General features: G+C 38.1%; 1 protein-coding gene across 12 annotated transcripts in view; it reads right to left on the bottom strand.

Annotated features, from left to right (window-relative positions):
* PIEZO2 (piezo type mechanosensitive ion channel component 2) overlaps window positions 1-16,619 on the bottom strand; it is a 289,987-nt gene that overhangs the window by 108,579 nt on the left and 164,789 nt on the right. For all 12 annotated transcript variants that reach the window (XR_008211266.1, XM_052704103.1, XM_052704107.1 and 9 more), the window contains exons 6-7: window positions 10,692-10,902; window positions 8,054-8,267 (exon numbers count right to left, since the gene is read on the bottom strand). Coding sequence is in view for 11 of the 12 variants with exons in the window: in XM_052704103.1 (XP_052560063.1) it covers window positions 8,054-8,267; window positions 10,692-10,902 (425 nt within the window). In the remaining variant the exon portion in view is untranslated. The remainder of the gene's footprint in view (window positions 1-8,053; window positions 8,268-10,691; window positions 10,903-16,619) is intronic.

Genomic DNA, 16,619 nt, shown 5'->3' with positions numbered 1-16,619 from the left:
TGAGAATAGTGAAACATACAGTCTTGCTTTCTGTTTGGATAAATGAATTTGAGAACAGGTTTCAAAATTGCCGAAAAGAATAATCAATTTTAGAATATATTTGCAACTCCATTTTCATTCAAAATGAATACATTTTCAAATGGAATGTATAGAGTTGCAATCAGACATTTAGCTCAAAAATCTTACCAGACTTCTAACAGAGAAGTCCGCTTCACAATCATACCTTAGTCATGTCATTGCCTTTGGCAGAAAACATGTTTGTGAACAACTATTGTCAAAGATGAAGCACAAGAAGAGTAAAATTTCATTGAAAATATCTGATGAGCACCTTGAGTACTTGCTAAGAATTGCAGTCAATGCCATCAAATCAGACTGATGAGTTAGTTTCACAAAACCAAGCCACATATCTCACTGGTCAGTGGCAAAAACAACAGTGGGTCACCTCTGCTGGTGCAGGTTTTGACAAGTGTGGCACGCAGGCTCCAGGTCATCACTGGTGAAAATGCACAGCTAATGGTGTTAATTATATTAAAAAATAGTGCTTTGTAGATGAAAATTTATTCCATCAAGCAGAGTTACTGCTCATCTGCTGTAGTTTCCATGGAAATTAATTAGGTATTACTTTCAGAGTGACCTACACATTTACAGCCCAAAACAACTCCTCTTCACTCAGTGTGGCTCAGGCAAGCCAAAAAGTTGAACATGCGTGAGTAATATGATCAAAGTCATGCCTGCTTCTACTGAGACTGCCTTTGGCATTTGGTAGGGGGTGAGAGTTATGAAGGACACCAATGGCTATGGGGATGGAGAGTCACTGTACTGACTGACAGATACATTTCTGCAGTCTACCTACCAGTTCAGCTATTGCTTTTTTCTATAGAATTTCAAACATCCTGTAAATTCTGGCACAAACAGGAATTTGCTGATTTTAAGGAATAGCAGTATGCAGTGAATAGAGACAGCTTTTAATAACCAAGTGAAAACCAGCAAGGGCTACAGATTCTCACTAATATAACTGTTAAGTCTACACTCACTTCCCCATTGTCACTACTGGACTTCCACCAAAACCTAAGCTAACCATTTTAAATTAATACTGATACAACTCTGCTGTAAAGTGATTGCAGTGTAGATATTTATGCATGCCAGTTGATAAGTGAATTCCCAAGGAATCCCTCCAAATGAGCACTGGAAGAGGTGGATTCATTTTGGATGAACCTCTGAATGCCCACATAATAGACACAAAGCTGGAAATCTCACAGGAGCGAGCAGATTTGCAACATCTCCAAGCCTTTCCTGCTACAATTGACTGGGAACTCCACCAGTGCTTCTCCAATTGCATTTGGTTATTCCAGACAGCGCTAACAGGTTGGTTAACAGCACAGAACTCAGAATATAAAGTATTAAATTAACCTTCTGCAGTCTTACAGAAAGTTCAATTTTAAATTAAATTCTGGGCCAGGTTCACTCAATAGGACTATTCCTTTGCCAGTCATCTTGAGCAGTTCTTGATATAAACCACACCAGCTTGCTCCAGGGAAGTAAGGCGCCAAAAGGGAACAAAAGAATATAGAAGGCTTGTTAAGCACCAGTACATCTCCCTCTTAGGAATGAGAAATAAACTTAATGGAAAAGTTCAGAAGGCTTCTTATGATTTTTTTTATTATTCCTTGGTTCACTTTTTTCAACTCTTATTTTCAACCCTCTCTGCCATACTGCCATGAATGCATTTAACAGCTCGCCAGCCCCAGCTACAGGTGTTTTATGTGATGTAGGATGACCATGTTAATCTTTCTATTCAGAGCAGCCTTTTGTTACCATCTGTCAATAAAATTAAAGTTTCCTCACTGAGTTCATTCAATTTCACTTGCAATTTATTTACCCTCCTTGTTTATTGAGGCAGGAACTAGAGAAACCATTCTGAGTTCAAAGCCTCACAGAGAATTTGCACAATCCATGACCAAAGGGATAAAAATCTTACAACTTCTGGTGAGAAGAGACTAAGAGTAATATTTAACTTGATAAGATATACAGTAGAACTTATGTATAAGACAGGTTTTACAAACTGAAATCGTCAAGAACTGTCAGAGCTCTCCAAAGATTCCTTGGTCTTGTTTTGAGATGCTCCCTCCCTTCATCTTAATCCCACTGCATTGCTCTACTTTGTTGAACTGAACAGTACGACTGTCTACTCATTTCTAACTGCCATGGCTTTCAGAAACAAAGTATGTGCTGTCATGCTGCCTGTGAACAAGGGCTTTTATATCTGACCTTTTCCTAATAAAATCTGGTCAGCTTCAATTAGATCTGACAAAAAAAGTAACGATCTTCTCAAAAACATGAAAATCTGAGGGTTCTTTTTTTTTTAAAAAAAAAAAAAAGAGAGAGAGAAGAGATGGTACAAATGCCTCTCATAAAAATATCCATCTCACAAAATTAAACACTTGTGTGAAAGATTGTCTTTGGACACCAGATATAAAATATTAGGTAGTTAATAAAAAACAAATGTTCTGCTGATAGGAAAGTGTTCATTCTACAGTACTGAAATGTTTCCTAGCATAATATTGAGAAGTTCACTTTGTGTGGTGTACAAAGTTGTGGGTCAAAACATCCACTGTAGAATCATGCAATTCAGAACAGCATTCACAGTGGGCTATTTATCTCTTAGTTTAGAAAGCAATTAGAATAATAGCAAGGATGGTTGCTGTCTTTGGTCAACAGGAGCCTGAACTTGCATTTCTAAGCTGTTAACAGAATCATTCACTTCCTTTGTAAAATAATTTTTAAAATAAAGATAAGGAAGCTGAAGACAAAACAGTAAGAAAAGACAGAACTAAAGTCTTCTATCTAAGTAGTATTAATAGTCTCCTAATCTATGATGTACTATACAGCTAATATGAAGCTCAGCTGCAAAGGAATAATACAACATTGCATCAATCACCTAAACTGTGTAAGAGGGAAATCCTGGCTCTCAAAGCCAAACCAGCCATAGTGACAGAAGTAGGGGTCAGTATGGCATGGTTCAGAGCCATATGAAAGAATGAATTGTGCTTTTACTGATAGAGGAAAATGGAAACATAGTAAGGGCATAGCTATATCTTTGCACGGCAAGCATCCAAAGGTCTCTGTCCTGACAGCAAGTGTTGTTGTGCCATGTTGGTAAGTGGCTAAGAAATCAGGCAGAAGGCACAAAAGCCATGCCAGTCAAGGGGCAGCTCAATATAGGACACACAAATGAACTTCAAACACTCTATCTTACCAAACTCTGCCTCATGACCAGTCAGAGAACAACTCCAAGACAGAAATTCATATGGGGATACAAATACTCTGCCACTCCCAGGCATCCTCGAGGCAGGTGACAAAGATGGTCTGCAGCAAGGGCTGCTACTGGGAGCAACTCATGGGAAATGCTGTTGCCCACCTCTCAGTTCCAACTGCACTGCAAATGCAGAAAGAGATCAGTGCCTTACCCTGCAGTGATACAGACACTGCCAACAAGGGAATCGACCAGCATTATCATGCTATTTTGGCAATATCTTCTAATCCCGCTGAGATTTTATTGGCACTCCTATCCTTTCAGAAGGATAGAATTTCAGAAAGACGATTACAGCTGGGTATCTGACCCCTATCTGACAGCTCCAGGAACATTCTAAGACTGTGCTTAGACCCTATACTCTGAATATCCAGGGCCTTTGGGTACATATTCCAAATGCTCTTTGTAGGTTCAGGTGGAAAATTTTTGACTGGACTTATCTCAGATGAATCTAAAGAAAACCTGGATATTCTGAATCCACATCTGTAGGAATTCTCCTCCCCCATCAAGTAACAAGTTTGTTACCAATCACTGTAAGACCTATTTAAAAATCCTGTTCTTGAAGAGATTTATAGGCACTTTTCAGAAGAAAATTTCCAGTTTAAGACAGCCTGAGATTTGCCTTCCCCACTCAGATTGCAATGAAGCAAACAGATGGTAATTCCAGATTCACTTACAGATTACACAGAAGCTGTGAAATGATATACCCCTGTCAAGAGGCTGGCACTCCCTGGACTCCCAGATTTGCTTCAATTCATAAGAGTGATCTTTTTCCTATAGATTAAGCCTTTTTTGTTTAAACTATTTTGAACATTACTTGCCTGAAAACTACAAGCAATGTAAGATTTACATGTAAGACCAATGCAAGATGTGAATCTCTAAGACAACACGTAGGTTTTTGTTTAAATCTGATTGTGGGATTTTTAAACAAATAAGCATGTAAGCCAAGTTTTGGACAGGAATAACTTTACTAACTCAAGATAAACTTCATACCACTGCACTGATCCTATTTCTTCATGTTGGCAAGACTTTCTCATTGCCCTGATTACATCCTTTTGCCAAGACAAGCTGCAACAGGAAGAAAAGAGGCAGCAATCTGAAAAATGATACACATTACTGTGTATTTTTTCAGGCTATGACACTGTGTACATAATTTCTAAAGTCATTTTAGCTAATTGACTTGTTTTTATTAAATCAGGTGAAAAGAATTTCATGGCAGAAGTATGATATTTTGAGAATTTTGCTTTAAGTGTGTACTTCTCATGACTGTTTTCCCATCTCTGTAAATCAACAATTCTGTGATAAATATATCAGCAAGTCAACATGGGGGGTAACTATTTTAAATGAAGGTGTGAAAGAAGTGTGCTTGTTTAATTTTTCAGAGATCAGGTAGTATTTAACCAGTGCAAACTTATGCAACTAGATAACTCCTATCTGAAGAGCAGATTTGCCTTATTAAGACCAGTCCCCCTGTTCAACTTATATGACCACTTTCCTGGGCAGTCAGAGCACTGCTTTGAATGATTGCTCCTCACATCTCCACCATGGGCTGGTCTGCAGAAGAAAAGCTGTGAAGACTAGAGAAAGCTTCATGCAAGCTCTTCACTAGCGTACCTGACACATAAAGCTACACTTCAGTTTTTCAGTGCCCTACATATTTTCCAATGTGCGCATCCCAGAGCACGCTGCACGGCATTTAAATGTGTGTCCATGTCATTTCTATTCGCCCACTACAGAACCAGAAAACCACAACGGAAGATCTGAAACTTTGTAGAAGATCAATGTCTCCATGTTTGGTAGCAGCAATACAACAAAGTGCTGTGTTATCATCATATCCTATTGCGGAGTGGTGTAGAATCTCATAAGGTTCCAGGGCATAAAGTTCACCAAATCAGAACGGAGAGAATATACTTCCCTGGGTTTATTTCAGACCATTCCTTTCAACCAAATTAATTTCCTCTGGCAACGCTATTCAATCACTTCTTACAATCACAGTTACTGAGTTTTGAGTTGAAGTGTTCTTAAAAGGAAGGAGCTGCTCAAGCACAATTCGAACCTAAGCTGACAAATATTAACTTGAGAATTTTCCAGCCTGTCTGGAGCTGTCTAACTTTATCTAGTCTGAAATCAATCAGTGAAGTGGCAAGCTGAGTGATTATTTAGAGACAACACATCTTTATGTGAACCTGAAACAACTTGCAGATTTCTTGAGAACTTGAGAAATACCAATGTTAGCCTTATGCTCTGCAGAGAGGAGAAATATCCATGTCCCCTTGCATCTTAGGAAAGCCTGAGGGTCAAGCCCTGAAAACTTTCCAGAAAAATAATAGCCCTTCTTCCTTATGTTTCCCTATTTTGTTCATGGATTAAGTTCCATCTCTAATGGCTCTAAAGTTATCAAATGCAAATACATGTACCTTTTCTACATTTCTGAATAAAGTGAGTTTTTTGCAGCTAAATAGTGTTCACACAACTGCGTAAATATGAGAACAGTCTTTACTTCTCCTTTTGCAAAAAGACATTAAATAAAATATTCTGTGTGAGAACATTAGACAGAAACACTGATAATCAAATTATTTTCCCAACATATACTTTACCTATTCAAGACATCTGCTAGTATTAATGGGATCTCTGCATATTTAGCTCTGTTTCAAACCAAGACGGCAATAAAATATCAAGACTTTGTTTTTTTTTCTGGGATAAGAAACTCTAACGTATTTTTTCTGTACCATACCAGTGCACGTTACTCTCATTTCCTTCTGCTCTAGCTGCTGCTTATATGCCAGTCCTACTCCAGTCATTAAAAGCAACTTTTCCTTATCCTCAAATTTTCACATTCAAGCAATCTGAATACCTGCCTCGATGCTCATCAAACAGTTCTCCCTAAAAGCAGATTAAAGAAAATTCACAGAAGAACTGTGACTGAAGAAAGAAGAAAATAATTACTGCACCTTCTGTTGAAGATGCTATCAATGTTTTGTATCTTCAGATACGATTTCCTATGTAATTTAGAAGATAGCTCTTCACACCATACGTAAAAAACAGAGTTCAGAAAAGAACAATTTCAACAGAAAGTCTGCAAACAGATTACACAATTCTTGCTTAAACAAAGCCTATCAAGAACAGAAGTTCCAAAGCCCAACAACAGGATTTTTTTAATCCAAACTCTGAAGGTGCTTTGTTTTTCTTCAGCAAGATAAAGAGAATTTGCTTTCAATCATATTTTTAATTTCAAAAATAAGTGACTGAGCTGAATTGGTATTTGTACGCTAAATAAAATTTAATCATAAATGGAAGCATTACACTATTAACAAAAAAGAAATTAACACAGAAACTAAATGGAAACTAAATAAATTGAAAATTCAAGTTGATACAAGTTAGTAATAAATATATTAAAATGAAGAAAGAGACTTTTACAACTGATGTGTCTCAAGAGCGCTTCTTGTATTCTAACAGAAATGTTGCAAAACATACTTCCTTTCCATGAGATTTTTTTTCCTGTTTGTAACATCGTGAGATGATATCCTCATACCTAAATAGATGAAACGTTTTGTTTCTTTTATGAATACACGGCGAAAGCAATACAAAAGTTTTAGGGAAGTTGTGAGTACTTCAGCAATTCAGAACTAGAAATCACTCATTTTCCCACATTGACCTCTAGGTGGCACAAGAGAACCTAAACTCAATAAACCTTTTTCTGATTTTCCTGGTAATCCTCTGCTCTCCAAAATCAGCTTCCTCAAATCAGCAGTTCCAACATCACAGAACACACAACTATTCATGTGTACCAAACAACATATCAAAATAAGTATTAAAGTACCAACTATTGTGGCTAAACAGCCATTGTTTTTTACTGCTTTTAATGAGGTGCTTTGAGATACCATAAATTAATAGATTCACAGTACATCTGATGTCCCTTCCCATTCAACTTACAATACTTACAGGGAACAATGAACTTACTAGAAGAAAAAAATAAGTTTTACAACAAGTTTAAGGCAAGGAATGCCACTAAATGGCACACAATGGCACTTAGAAAATATACCCTGAAAACAGTTTGCAACCACAGTGCAGAAGAAAAGATAGCAATAAAATACATTTTACTTCATCTTCTCTTAGAATGCAGTATAAAGTCATATCAAAACATTAAAGGGTTAGCACAGCCAGTATTTACTGCAGCAGTAACATAAAAATGATGTGGTTGTTGATATGAACATAAGATTGGCACGTTCTGTGTGACCACAGGAAAATTTTATATTCCCAGCCTAGTATTATGCACAGCAGATGATGTACCACAACTGTCCTGAGTCTCTGCACACAAGGATGGCAGATTACTTGTGCATTTTGCCTCATTAAGACACTACTTCATTACACCTCTGAATATTTCTTTCCCTCAAATAAAAATGCACATGTATTCAACTCCTTTGCATTAGTGCTGCCGCTGGTTTCCTTTATCTCCTGTATTAGCCAAATCCTTCTCACTCAAATCTGAGAATCACTCTGATAAAAACAAAACTCATCCTCCCCTACTAGGAAGCCCCAGCTCTCTCTACCCAATTTCCCAGACAGGGCTGTCACTGCTCTACTATCCTAAACCATTCAGCCCATTGTGCTTCCACTCTTCAAAGAGCAAACAAGACTTTTTCCAAACTTATGCATTGAATCTGTCAAAGCAAAGGCCATATGCTTCAGCATGTGATAACAGAGCATTGCATCAGATGGCCACAAGAAAGGAATTTCTTTTACCTGGCATAGAAGTCTTTCGGTGGAACAACCTCCTGGAAGAACTGCAGCTGGTACAGATAAAGTCCAATCAAGTGCCCTGCACTGAATATAGCCATTAATACACACAGACAGCTGAATATCAGCGGATCAAATGCTTGGCAACAGGACCACCATGTGCACAGGCCCAAAAATACAAAGAAATATACAGCTGAGGTCAAGGATGGCACCATCATACCTGCGAAAACAAAAACGAGGAGAGTTGGAAAAATGTGGGAAAAAACACCATTTGGTTAAATCTAATGTCTGACAAATGTATTTAATAACTTAATCTAACTATCTTTATGCTAACTATTACAGTTAGCTCTTAAGTCTGTTATTTAGGGTAGTATGGTTAGGTTGTGGTTGGAGTTGATGATTTTTCAGGTCTTTTCCAACTCAGCAATTCAATGATTCTATGATTCTATCTGTTGGGAGAGTAGAGGAAAAGGATTTCGGTGTTTCTTGCTCAATTCTGTACTTTTTCTGTACCTTAGCACTCTCAGAAATCTTCTCTTACATTTTTAAAAATATTTCCCAAAGCATGGAGAAAACCAGAAATGCAGCTGCAAGACTAGTCAATAGATGCACTGCCATATTAAATTTCAAAATGAATTTTAAGTACAAGATGCTAAAATGACACGATGAATGAACAGTGAAAAGCCTTGTCATGTAAAACTTCAGATATTTTGCGTCAGTAAAAATGAAAAAAAACACCATGATGCATATACTGATGCATATACATCTGCACCTTTCACAGAACTGAGTTCTTGCAAGGCATAATGGGACAGAGAGGGGCTCAGAAGACAAGGGGCTTCACTCTGGATTTTAGTGGCAGAGATTCTCAAAAGCTGGAGTGGCCACATCCACGTGATGCCAGGCAACATATATATACCACAAAGACCCACAAATACCATAATGAAACAAAGAGTTTCATTATCACATCCTTTTCCATCATAGAATGCTTGTCTCTGCTCCAGTGCTGGCTTCTCCATAGGTTTACAGATTTAAACACGTGGCAGGACCACAGGGATCATTTATGCTGATTGCCTTTGTAATGAAGGATATAAAACTTCACCCAGTAATTTCTGCCTTTAGCCTCTGACTACTTATTTTCTTCCTTCAAAGAGATACTTTGTCTTCATTTAATCACTTTAGGAGAAGGAGAATATGCTATATCCATGAATAAGTTGTTTATATGGCCAATTACTCAGGCAGTGAAAAACTCAAAATTTATTTCTGGTCTCCAATTGCCCAAGTTTACCACTTAGCTGTTGGATCACATTATAAGTTCTGTTGGATGAGAAGTCTGCTACAAAAATGTAGGCCCTTTGTAACTTTGTCAGTAATTTCAGACTGCAATCAAATCATCATTCATCTTTTTTTTCTTTTTCCTGGCACACTGACTAAGGAAGTATTTAACTAATTAAACGTGAGGTCTCTCTCAGGAATATCTCTGGAATACAGGCTTCCAAGACCTCAGGCCCTTTTATTTTTTTTTTTTTGTAACTCTCTTCTGAACACCTCCCAGTCCTCAGTGTATTTTGGAATTACACAAACAAACTGCCCAGTGCCACTGAAGAAAATGTCTCCTACCACTGCCATTCTTCAGTTTTGTCTGCCAAAGGTCGTTTTCTTTTTGTTTGTTTGTGTTATATTCATGCAAATTCAGAAAGAGACTGAAATCATTTGCCTGTATCTATCGATCACTTTTATTTCATAGCACTCTCTTCCCTGATGTCAGTCTGCATGCTGATCCACACTGCCTATTTTTTTTCCTTTTTAGATTTATTACTTTGATTTTGTTTATGTGTAAGACTGCTAGATGAGATTACCTTACTGAAAAAGCCTACCTTATCAAAAGTCACAACGCGCTTTTCCGTGTCATCCAATACCAATACCAAACTTTTTCTTATACTTTTTATTCCTTATATTCTTGTACACGTCTATGTTAGGTATTTACTTATATCTCATATGTGAGAACTCCATTCAAACATCTGAATAGGCTGATAAATACTAATTTAGAACTGCAGGAACCAATTTTAAATTCATGTGTTACAATCTTCAGTAATTTTGTGTACTTCCATTCCCTCAGTAGCTGATTATGTATTACTAAATCAGATGTCACATAAAATGTTAGATATATTACAAAAAAAACTACTTCTATCAGCCAGCATTGAAGTCACATCAAAAGTCATTGTGAAGTCGGTTTATCTCTTCTGTTATACACTGCGTATATATATATATATATATATAATATATATATATATTATTTTTTTTTAAAAGCAATGTGAACTCAGTTCATTTTTATACTTGGAATAGACAGCACCAAATGTATAAATTTATGTCAGTCACTTGTATTATGCAACTGTTCACCATTTGGCTACAATAAAAACTGTAAAAGTCATATACAGAATGATAGGACAGCACAGTAGTACTAAAAAATTAAGCAATTCAGTATATTCCAATGCTTGCCAAAAAGTTAATTTAAATAAAATCAGCAGCAGTTTCTTTTCCCTTCAAAATTTCCATTGTTATTCCCGCAGGCACTGAAGTGCTGAAAACTCATTTCTTAAATGCATAATGCAACGGGCTCTGGAGGAAATTTTTCAAAAGCACCAACCTGCTGAACCAAGTAAAATTGTAACAACAACTTTTCCAGTGGTGATTATCATGTTGCCAATAAACTCTCTCAGTTTGGATGCTAGGGAGGCAATTCTACGCAGCAGTTTTAATTTCATTGTTTCCTCAAATTCTGCTTCACCACAGTCTTCATCATCCAGGTCTTCTTCATACATCAAAGCATCGTCTGGCTCTAACTTTTCTCTTACAGCCTGAAGGAGGAGGATTAAAAAGAGAAAATGCAAAAGAGAGAAAGAGATTTTGAAATTTTGAAAACACAGATACAATATTTAACAATGAAGCCTTCTTATAATCTTCAACTAGGAAGTTCTCCAAGGAACAGGAGAGTTACAAAAGTAGTACTAAAGCTAGAGTTGTGCATTAATGGCTCTCAAGAGGAAAGGACTTTAGGAGTTGTTGCTGAGAAAGACTTCAGTTCTTCTAACATACATATAGTAAGCCACAAATTCTATACAAAATTTTATTTGGTTGGCAGAACATCCTTTCCATCCTGTGATACATAATCTCAAATTCCTCTTTGGCTTAAGAGCTTTGAGTGTAAGCTGCATACAATAACCAAAAATACCTTCCCGATTGAAGATCCTCAGCTAACTCCACTTTTCAACCTTTCCTCAGTGATCTGAGGCAGAGCAATAAGGGCTGAGATAAATGGACAGATAGTTCATGAGGAAGGGCAGGTTGAGAGAAAAAAACTATACCCAGCAGAGACTCAGGGAAAGAATCAGAAATGAGGAGGTTGGCAGTCTATGAAAGAACAGGAGAAAATGTCAGTGAGAGAGAAGTACCAAAAGCTTAACTAATCTGCAAAAATTTAGAAAATGAGACCAGGGGCTTAGAACTGCACAATGCCAAAAAGGAAAGGAAGGAAAAAGGAGAAGGTCCTTCATATTTAACAGTTTGTTAGGGTTTGGCAGTGGACTTCTCCATCAAGCCTCCATCGTATCTTGGAGACCAGAAGACACTCAGAGCTCTTGAATGATGCAGAATAAATCATTGACCCACTATGAGAATCACCAGGATAACCAGGAGGCCCACCCAGAGAAACCATTTACGGAAAAGTTAGTCATTCACAGACACGAAGGGGCATACATATACATATTAGAATGTAGTAGTTTAGAGACAGATTCTCACTCTGTGTCTTTGGCACTAATCTGGATTTACATTAGCTAATGTTCTGGCCAAGCAGTATCTCTGTGTAAAAGTGAGAAAGAGAGACTACTGATATTTTTTCATTAGAATGTCAATTTTATATTTGTTAGTGACTTCTGGCAGCAAAAAAATCCACGTTGACAGATAAGATTGCAGCAGGAATGGCCTGCTTAACACATCCAAATTCTCCAGTACCATTTTGTTATATAGGCTCTCAAAGGGAAAAAAAAATTCTTATGGGCTCCCTTGTTTCGCCTCTAAGCTCGGTGCGTACTTTCTCCTCCCGCTTTGGAGCATTAACAATGTTGTGATTGCCCAGAAAAAGCTTGCTCATTCTCAAGAGTATCTGTTTTACAGATGATTAAATATGTATTAAATACAACAGGGCTGACAGAGGAAATGTACCTTTCTCTTGGACATACCCAGCTATTTCACTAACTATATCCATTATAAATGGAGTAAGGTAACATCGTAATCCCTTTGTTATTGTCCCAGAGCCCTTTACATACAAATTATTAGATTCTGATGCAGAACAATGGAGAGGAGATGGCAGTGCAAACAGACAGTTGTCACAATTTGGGCCATTCAGCACAAATAAGTTTTATATCTGTTCATTGTTTCAGCTCATATTTGAACTCCTATTGCAACATGAGCTAAGTATTCAGAAACAGTGCCGATGGTAGTTTGAATAATACATTATGCTCTTACTTCTAGCAAAACTATTTTAGTGAGCAAGCCATACAAAGGGCAAAAGTAATGATCACTTCTGCTTGGGCTATGTTTACCAGATGAACCTGCTCCTCATCTAGTTCTCTAGGCTTGGTCTTACTCTACCTGCACTGGCTCTGGCTTTCTGTTCCTTCAGTTTAATATGACCAGTGAACAGTGAGACCTTCAACAATATTTACACTTCAAACCAAAGAGAGTTTAGAAAATACGAAATGGCACTCCTAACATACACAGGCCTGTGGACCTTTCTGAAGGAGAGTGTTGTTTCCTCAGCTACTGTTTTCAAATTCTTTAAGACAGTAGGCATTAAAATATGGAATTAAAAAATGTGAAAGGAATAATTTCAAAATAAATAAGATATTCCAAGGGAGACTATGAGGAGAAATATCTGTATGATTATCATGAACCTATATTGCGAGTCATACATTTACTATAGCTTAAGTGAGTTGGCACTTAACTGTACACATGTAAAAATGAGAAAAGAAAATAAAAATATTTTATCTATAAGAAAATAGAAAAAGTTATCAAGGGAAAAGTGCATAATTAAAATATTTTTAAGTATGCGTTTGAGAAAAACGCATAATAGTTTCAAGGAACAAAATAAAAAAGAGGACAAGAGATAAGAAAGCCAAGTTAAAAGAGCCCAACCTTAACAGTTCTGTATTGTTAATCTGCTACTGACACACATCACACAGCATGCCCAGGGAGAAGCACTAGAAAGGAGAATATTCCACTCAACCAGGACAACGCTGAGAATGAGATGATGGTCAAAAGTTTCCATGAACTGAGCTGCACAGAGATTAAAAATAGCAAGAAGCCTGAAAGTGGATGATTTACCCAACAAGTCACCTTATCTTTGCACTTCTATTTAGATGGCAAAATATGTAGTTCAGGATCTACAAAAATTTACAGCAATGTAAAAACTCCGCCAGAAATGCAGAACAACTTACTTCACGTGTTCCTGAGATCATCAGCTGTCCTAAAGATAACTGCAGTGTTCTGATCCCCAGAAAACACTGATTTCTCAAATTCTCCTTTTAAAACTACATCTCTCTTCCTGTTTTGATTTGAGGCTCTTCAATCACTCTCCTCTGTTAAAGAGAAGCTATCACATGAGAAAATCTGATCATCAACAATAACCATAATCTGCATTCATTGAAGCTTTTCCAGAACAGTTGTTTTATCAGTTTTTCATCGCCATCTGAATTACCAATGATGTTGATGACAAAGACTCCCTGTTTTCAGAGTTCATGGCTTTACACCAGCATATTCCCTGGAAAGAGTGGAGTCACAGAATCCCAGCACACCTGAGGCAGGCAGGACCCTCCTGGTCCCCCAGTCCCAGCCCCGCTGCACCAGGGCCACCAGAGCAGGGTGCCCTGGCCCACGGCCGGGCGGCTTCTGCAGACCTCCAAGGAGGAGACCCCACAGCCTCTGTGCAGCCTGTGCCAGTGCTCCGTCACCTGCACAGCACAGAAGTGCTGCCTGCTACTCAGAGGGAACCTTCTGTGTTCCAGTTTGTGCCCATGGCCTCTTGCGCTGGCACTGGATGCCACAAGTGTCAGTGAGCCCAAAACACTGAGGTTATCTTCTACATCCCTCAGTTCCCTATCTGCAAGCTTTTATGAATACCTTAGTTCTCTGCCTTATTCTGTCTCCCAGTGGTGTCACTAATGCCCCAGTCGATGATTATTTCAGTGAAAAGACTCTGAGAGCTAAGCAACTACAGGTTTGACATTCTGTGTACAAACATATCTGTTTGTACTTTGGTATCCAAGGTGAAGTGAAGGAGCTGAAAGGCCATGTTCCTTTCCTGAAGTAGCTGAAAGGCCACGTTCCAGTGTATATCAAGGAGACAAACTTTGAGTTATCCCACTCTCATGTCTACCTCAAACCAATGGGGTAAGCTGGGACAGCTTTCCAGTTTTTCATGCCAAACACTTCAAATTGCCAAAGGCACGCAAACAGTGAACAGTTCTTACATTCAGCATGGTGATAATGTGCATGTTGTTATAACACTTTCTGATGGTTAAATAGCCATGCAAGTACACACTCATCACAGAACACCATTCCTCCAGTCAGACGGTTTTGCAAAGCTCTTTTTACTGTGTGGATTAGTCCAAAGCTACAAACCCATGCTACATAGGCTACAGTTAGAAAAATACTTTTACTTCCATAATAAATTACTTATTATGCAATTACAGGATCCCTGTGGATGCTGATTAAATCAAATAAATTTCTCCATTCAAGGAGTATAGAGCATTTGTAAAGTCATAAACATGTGTTTCCATGACCTTTGCTCTGCGGAGCAGGGCCCCAGGACTTTTTATAAACAGACTAAATGCAGTTTAGGTTTTTCAGCAATCGTGTGGAAGTCCCAGGAGTAGTTATTGTAAAACGTTTTTTTAAACTGCGAAATTGAGAGAGAGTACAGGCAAGGAAACAGTATTGCCTCTGTGGCAGCTATGGCAGCTACTATTGAGGCCAGGGCCAGAATGTCCATTAGCTACTTTGGGGGTTGGTTTATTAACATCTGACTTTTACATGTTTCATCTGGTACAGTATAAACACTGCTGCATAAAGATATCCTCTAGTCCCAGAGATATATTTACTAACAGGAAGCTCTAAATCCAACCAAAAGCCCATCCTTGCTTCAGAATTTTCCTTGCTTTGCACCTATGCTTACTGCTATTGTGTCTGTGAATGCAAATTTGCTCGTTCATTGACTTTTCAATTCTACAAAGGAAATGAACACAATGCATCAAAAATCCAAACAACAAGAGCAACACAATTTAACTAACCAGCCCTGTTACAATTAAGGATACAGCAGTATCTCCCAGTGAGTGCAAATCCCATGCCTGTGAATGCACTGCGTTATTAACACCTCTAAAAGTATGTGTTGCTAGGCTCACAGGTGTAAATTCTCATAAGAGTTCAGGTGCTTCCTCCTTCCTGTTGGCTGATATATGCTGTACAAATAGTTTCTTTTGCAGCGTTTTGACATTTCCTCCCAGCCAGTACCAGGAAACTGACATAGAGGAGTGAGTATATGAAAAATAAAACTGAGGAAAACACACAGGTGAATTTTGCCAACTTTTTCTAATGTGTTGCTTCTAGAACTTTTAATAAAAGATAAATGGATCCTGCTATGGCAGCTCTATTTATCTGTAGATTATGTGAGAATTTAAAAAGAGTTATTGAGAGATGATGTGACAAGCCTCATTATCCAAGTCAGTGATGAGATGACACTGTTTTTCAGGTGGATTACTGGTGGCAGAAATGCAAACTGCACTGTGCATCATATCTTCTGGTTTGTTTTTTGGTTTTGTTTTGTTTTTTAATTCTAGTTTTTTTCCCTTTCTTATTAAACTGCCTTTATTTCAACCTACATGTTCTCACACTTTTACATTTAATCCAATTTGCCCCCGTCCCACTGGGAGGTGTGAGCGAATGGCTATGTGGTGCTGAGCTACAGCCAGGTTAAACCACATCGAGCAGTGACACCCGAGATGGCAAAAAAAAAAAAAAAAACAACAACACAACAAACAAAACAAGCATTCCAACATTCCTGGCACTGCCTTACTCTCAGGCAACCTGACTGTCCCCTGGTTGCACTCTACACGGTGCCTCTGTGAAAGAAACTGTGAACAACCTCTGGAGGAGCAGAACGCCTTATGCACACATGTGTTGTCCCTTACTTGTCGTTAAGGCTTCAGAGTTTGTCCTGACAGGGAGCTGCTGCCTGGAGCCTGAACCTTTCCTGGGCCCCCTCCATCGCAGCCTTACCCTGTAACTATTTTGTAACCTTTAACTGAAGAGAGTTGGTGAGCTCTGTGGAGATGGACCATATCAGAACATGGCTGAATTCTACTTTCAGGCATAAAAAAAAGAAAAAAAGCCCTTTTTTCTTTTTCTTCTTCTTCTTCTTTTTCTTTTTTACCAAAAAGCTCCTTATTTTTAGAAATTAGATAGTTACAGGAGTAGGAGAAATTAATCACAAACCTACTATTAGAAGCAGTATCTGTAAATA

This window comes from Tympanuchus pallidicinctus, unplaced genomic scaffold, assembly GCF_026119805.1.
Source record: "Tympanuchus pallidicinctus isolate F22 unplaced genomic scaffold, pur_lepc_1.0 scaffold5, whole genome shotgun sequence".
Lineage (NCBI taxonomy): Eukaryota > Metazoa > Chordata > Aves > Galliformes > Phasianidae > Tympanuchus > Tympanuchus pallidicinctus.
This window is presented reverse-complemented; position numbering and strand designations above follow the sequence as displayed.